This window comes from Populus alba, chromosome 10 (assembly GCF_005239225.2).
Source record: "Populus alba chromosome 10, ASM523922v2, whole genome shotgun sequence".
NCBI classification, from domain to species: Eukaryota; Viridiplantae; Streptophyta; class Magnoliopsida; order Malpighiales; family Salicaceae; genus Populus; species Populus alba.
Genome location: NC_133293.1, coordinates 253,252 through 259,550, shown reverse-complemented (window position 1 = coordinate 259,550; position 6,299 = coordinate 253,252). Strand labels below are relative to the sequence as shown.

General features: G+C 33.9%; 1 protein-coding gene across 1 annotated transcript; it reads left to right on the top strand.

Moving 5' to 3' along the window:
• Window positions 1-1,894, top strand: LOC118057334 (uncharacterized). The gene is made up of 2 exons (XM_035069878.2): window positions 1-772; window positions 1,461-1,894. The coding sequence occupies exon 1, from the start codon at window positions 90-92 to the stop codon at window positions 753-755; it is 666 nt and encodes a 221-aa protein (XP_034925769.1). The 5' UTR covers window positions 1-89; the 3' UTR covers window positions 756-772; window positions 1,461-1,894.
• Window positions 1,895-6,299: the final 4,405 nt, after the last annotated feature.

Below are 6,299 nucleotides of genomic sequence, written 5' to 3'. Positions count from 1 at the left end.
TTAATAATAAGTAACAATAAATAAGTCTAGGGTTACCGTTGAGATATCATTTCCAGCCCAATCCATCCATCGATGCAACATCATCTCCAATGAAGCAAGAACGAGACCACCAGGTCGAGTGCGGCATATGCGGGGCTGAAGACCGCTATCTTCTCCACAACGTCCGCCACCGTACCCCGTCCTACCGCCGCCTCTGCACTAACTGTCTCTTAAAAGACCACCGCGGTCTCTTTTGCCCTTTCTGCTTTATTGTCTATGAAGAACCACTCCAAAATGATCGATCCATGTGCAACAAATGCCCTTCTATCGCTCACAAACCTTGCATCCCTTCCAATCACCCTCACCACACTCCCTTCATCTGCCCTTCTTGCTCCTCCCCCAGTTTCTCCTTCTTTAACCCTACCAGAAACGGAGATTCTTCCTCCGGGAGGTTCATCGATAAGGACTCCGCCAGAGCGCTTGTTGCTGCCGCCAAGATTGCTGCCATTTCCATGACGAAAGCGGCCGCGCTGGCCAGGGTTGAAGCTGAGAAAAGGGTTAGGGAAGCTACTTTTGCTAAGAAGAGAGCTAGAGAAGCACTTGAAAGGCTTGCTTATTTGGCTGCTAAAGAGAATGAGATGATGGAGGATATTAAGGGAGGAGGAGGAGTTGATGATGCTGCTAATAAGGGAGGAAATAGTAATGGGGTTTATCTGGGTTATCCTCCTTCTCAGATAACAGGGCAGCAGCAACAACAACAAGGGACTCTGAAATGACGATCTGGGCTACCATGGTAAACGAGTGATGTACTTCTACTGCTAATCTGTATTCTCAATCTATCATCATCATCGTTAATTGGCTATTGATTCTTGTAGAGATTCTAGAATAGGCTGTTTGTAGAGATGATTTTTGGACGAATTTATTATTGTCCCTGTTCTCTTTCTTTCTACATTTTCAATCATCTTTAATAAGTTTTCCTCCAATTATTTACTACTACTTGTTAATTCAAATTTAGAGGTTATCCCGCCCTTCAAACTGCTTTTGGCTTGAAAAGGCATTTTTATGCCTTTTCAAGCCAAAAGTAGCTTGAAACCGTGTAGATAAACGTGGCCGGAGAATATAAGAAACTTGTTAATGATTTGTACTTCTTAGGGTTTTATTGAGATAACATTGAAAATTTAAGTAGAAGTTGGAGCTGAGTTTTTATGGTTTAGTGGCACTTGAAAATATAGGAAGCTATACAACACTTGGATGGGACAAACCGTGATGATAAGTGAAGAAAGGATATAACATCTTCTTCTCATCGTCTTGTTTGATTGAATGGATGGAAATGCAGCTGTCTCTGTTTTTATTATTATTTCTCCGTTATTTTATGCCTGCCATTCACTTCTTAGCAGATGATACATTTGAGTTTCTGTTTACACTCTTATTGATTCGTCTTATGGCTGGAATCAGTTAAAGTTGTGTTTCTTCCTCCTCAGGCTAGCGTTCAGTTACAGATTGCAGTAACAACCTTTAAAGTTTTATCTGTTCTGATGAATGGAGTTGTGAATTCTTGCCAATGGGAAAGGATAGAGAAGGCGAGACTGAAACCAAAGAACATGAAGCTCCATTTTTTCTCAAATGAGAAAGACTGGATTTTCTGCAGAACTATATCTGCTGGGAGTTTATTTTTGCAGCCTTGCAAGCAAACGAGTTCCTGCATTGTAAACACCAGAGTTTAATTGAAATCTACAAAGAAAGCCCTCCTAAGTCCTAGCACGGCGAATCCCAGAGCTCTTTTGTACATAGCCATCGGTTTGCTTTACAAAATGAAAATGTTGTTGATGTTAATCTGATTCTTGAAGTCCCAACTCCAAATAGATTAAATCTGGTTTCTAAATCCAATTTATGCCATTTTATACTTTTAAACTTATAGTATATTTGAGGTAAATCAGAAAATATGCAATAAGCATGGTGCAAGAAAACCGGTTTGGGGGAAGGCACTTGGTTCCACCCCCAGTAATCTGGTAGAAATAAGCCCCTGTCCATCTCATCCTTCTATTAAGACCTTATTTTATAACCAGTAGCTATTTGACTTGCACTTTACCGTAGTAAGATAAATTTTATTCTATAACAAAAATATACAAGTTTTTTTAACATGTGTTTTTATTAAAAAAAAATACCATAATCATAAATCAAAATGCCAAAACCACGTGGCCAATAAATAAAAAAGAAATTCTGGTGTTGCATAGCAGTTTAGGTGATAGTATTATAGTATTTTAAGTGGTAGCATTATCATATAAAATGAAATGATTTAAGAGTTATCAAATAAATGTTACAATAACCATTATATGTAAATGTTAGGAAAAAGTTATAGCGATTGTTTTATGTATTAAAAACATATATGAAGTGTTAATTTACATGTTGCCAAAAGATACAAAAATAGAGGACTTTTTCATCTCGAAAGTACACTATATATTGGTTTTTGTAGAAAGAAGTAAACTTCAATTTGAATAATACCAGCAGAAATATATGAATCAATTAAACATCCAAAATAAGTCTACGGTAATCACATCAAATTGAAGAAAGCTAGAGGATAAGCATAACACAAGATGTAATGAAAATCTCTCCTTGTGCATAGCTAATGCTATATAGCATTCTTTATCTTTGTATTACAAATCACTATAAGCTTCTAAAGACTGTTTTTGAACTATTAAAAGAAAACTAATTGGTAGCTAAGACAAGTAAGTGATGTTTTTGCAGTGAGCAAGTGGAGTACTTAGGCCACATAATTTCCAAGCAAAGGGTAGTCACCGATCCTCACAAGATACAAGCTATCATTAATTGGCCAATACCTAAAGACATGAATTAGTTAAGGGGATTCCTAGAATTTACTAGTTACTACATAAGATTTGTCAAAGGATATAGGGCCATTTGCAAGCCTGATACGAACCTCGCGATTACATGGTCACGTAACTCACACGTAAAGACATCAATTCTCAGAAAGCCAAGTAAATCAGGTTTGATAAGAGTTTGACACAAAGATAACTTGTACCTAGACACCAGCGCTATTATAAATGGAAACCCTCACCCAACAAATATTGATTCGCGAACATGAAGTATATAGATAACGTCACGAAGTCAGTTGTTCTTTGATAAGTTATTTTTCAGCTCTTTAGAGAATCAAGGAAGGGAGATTATTCAACCAACACACAACAAGTGTGGCAAACAAGAAGTTTTAATAATTTGAATTGTCTAACTTATATATCTGGTTATGCCTTTATTAATACTGACTCTAAAATGAAACAAACCCTAATGGACCACTTATGTGGACTTATATGATACCTACTTATAATTAAACCCAAATAATATAAATAAACCTTAAACTAAGAAGAAACAATAATAATAATTCCAGATGTAATATCTTAAATATTATAGGATCGGATTTGCTGCCCTTTAGAAGTTTCATATAAGCTAGGAGAATCAAATTTGAAGTTGTCTTCTCTTTGGTTTCCTTGTTTGCAAAGTATTCTTAGCTATCTTGGAAATTTATTCAATGATAGATTCCTATTATAATAAGGATAGAATAATTATTTCCATACACCATAAGGATTTCAAATTAACATGGAGTTCATACCACACATGAAACTATGTTGTTGCCCATTAAATATCCATACAAAACTAGGAAATTTTCAAAATTAGTTGTTACATCCTTCTAGGAAATGAATCCTAGCCAAATAAAAAATCCACAAGTTAAAAGAAAGTAAATAACAAAATTTATATAGCCTTTGTTGACCAGTATTGCGATGCCTTTCCAAACTCTGATTGACCTGAAAGTTTAACCCTAGGTAGAAAAACATGTCAGGAGACTCCACGTAAAATTTCAGCCTAATTAAATAGTTGAATTGAGAATTATGACTATTGTCATAATACGGGACAATTGTGCATTTTACATCAAAAATCAAATCTGATTGTTTTTTCATTGCTCGGATCATATCATTCTCTCTCTCTTCAAGATGATTCATCCTCAAATCATTAGCAAGGATAAGGAACAAAGTCTTAGCCCCTTTTAGAGTTCTTTTCGAAGCTTTTGGAGTTCTTTTCTTGCAAGCAATGTCACCAATAACTTTGGATGAAGGTAGCAAACCTTCTCTTTCATCTATCATTATTGCAGTGTTTTTGTTCCTCTCTTTGTGAAGCTTGCTAGGCATCAACTAATGTCATTAACACATCAAGTTCTTGCTGCATCTCCCCTAGAATACGGGATAGACTCTTGGTTTCTTTTTTTAGTACACTAATATCTTTATTTCACTCTCTTTGATACCATTTCTCCTTTTGAATCCTCTTCTTCTTTTGCTATAATACCTCATCAGAATACATAAACTCCAGATTGTAATGCTCCCTTGGCATTTTTTTTTTTTGATATCAAAACCTAAAATGGAAACTAATGATAGTAAAGAAAGTAAGAAGACACTGAGAACTGAGAACTGACCCAAAATTACATGGATTTTCAATTGATGAACGTAACAAATCCATTTAGACCCAAAAAAGGACCCTAAACCAAAAAACTTCTAAATGGTCTGAAATTTGATATTTAGAGCAAATTCACACCAAAAAACCAGAATATCAAGTTTGAATCAATTCCGAATTGATTTGATATATGAACGCGAAACTGATGTCAATCAACCCTTTTAAAACCTAAATTGGAACCTAAACCAAACGATGTTCAAATGAGTTGAAAACTGATATATTGTGTGATTTCACCCTAGATAACTAGAATATGAATTTTGAAACAATTACAATATGGTTTGATAAGTGGAGGCAAACATAAGTGAAACAAACCCTTGCCCTAAATAATGTTTTCTGTTTTTTTTACTCTAAAAAGAAATTATGGAAAGAAAGAATAATATTACACCCTTTTTTTTTTACCCAAAAGACTCAATTCAATGCAACTAATCAAGAATAACATAGGAAGAAGACAATCTGACCGAAACCAATTTGAAACAAGATCAAACTCGAAACAAAGACAACACACAAAAAATTGACACGAAAGGTAAAAAAATAAAAGGATATAACATGATTAATGGAGTTAAGCTATGATACCAAATGATGTGAACCTCATGATAATGTGGTTACGCAACCCACAAGCAAAGACATCAATTCCCAGAAAACCAAGTAAATCAGGTTTGATAGTAGTGTGACACAAAGATAACTTGTATCTAGGAACCAACACTATTAAAAATGAAAACCCCCACCAAACGAATATTGATTCATGAATGAGAAATACAAGGATGACGTCACGAAATCAGTTTTTCTTCGATAAGTCATTTTTCAGTTCTTTAGAGAACTAAGAAATGGAGATTATCCCACTAACATATAACAAGTGCGGCAAATAAGAAGTTTTATTAATCTGAATTTTTTAACTTACATATCTGGTTATACATTTATTTATACTGACTCTAAACTAAAACAAACTCTAATGGACCCTTTATTTGAACTTATATGATGCTCACTTGCAATTAAACTCAAATAATATAAATAAACCCTAGATGAAGAAGAAGAAGAAAATAATAATAATAATAATAATAATAATAATAATAATAATAATAATTTAATATTCTAAATATGATAGGATCGGATTTGCTGCCCTTTAGAAGTCTCATATAAGTTAGGTGAATCAAATATGAAGTTGTCTTCTCTTTAGTTTTCTTGTTTGCAAAGTATTAAATTTATTTAATGATAGATTCCTACTATAATAAGGATAGAATAATTGTTTCCATATACCATAAGGATTCCATATTAATTTGGAGTCCATACCACACATGAAAACTATGTTGTTGCCTATTAAATATCCTTACAAGACTAAAAAATTTCTAAAACCAGCTGTCACATCCTTGTAAGAAAAGAATCATAGCCAAATAGGAAGTCCATAAGTCAAAAGAAAGTAAATAACAAAATTAGTACAACCTCTATTAACCAGTATTGCGATATCTTTCTAAACTCCGATTGAACTGAAAGTTTAACTCAAGGTATAAAAATATATTTGGAAACTCCACGTAAAACTCCTGTCTAATCAAACGGTCGGATTGAGAATTATTATTGTTTCTATAAAACTGAACAGTTATGCATTTTACATTAGAATTTGAATTTGATTGTTTTTTCATTGCCCGAATCGTATTAAAGCCACAGACTCATTTGTTAAAGAAGGATGTTATAGGGTGGAATGAAGAGTTTACAAGGGAATTCAACCAGCTAAAAGAACTAATAACCAATGCTCCAGTTCTAGCCCTTCCTAACCTTAAAAATATTATTTATGGTAGAGACAAATGCTTTATTAA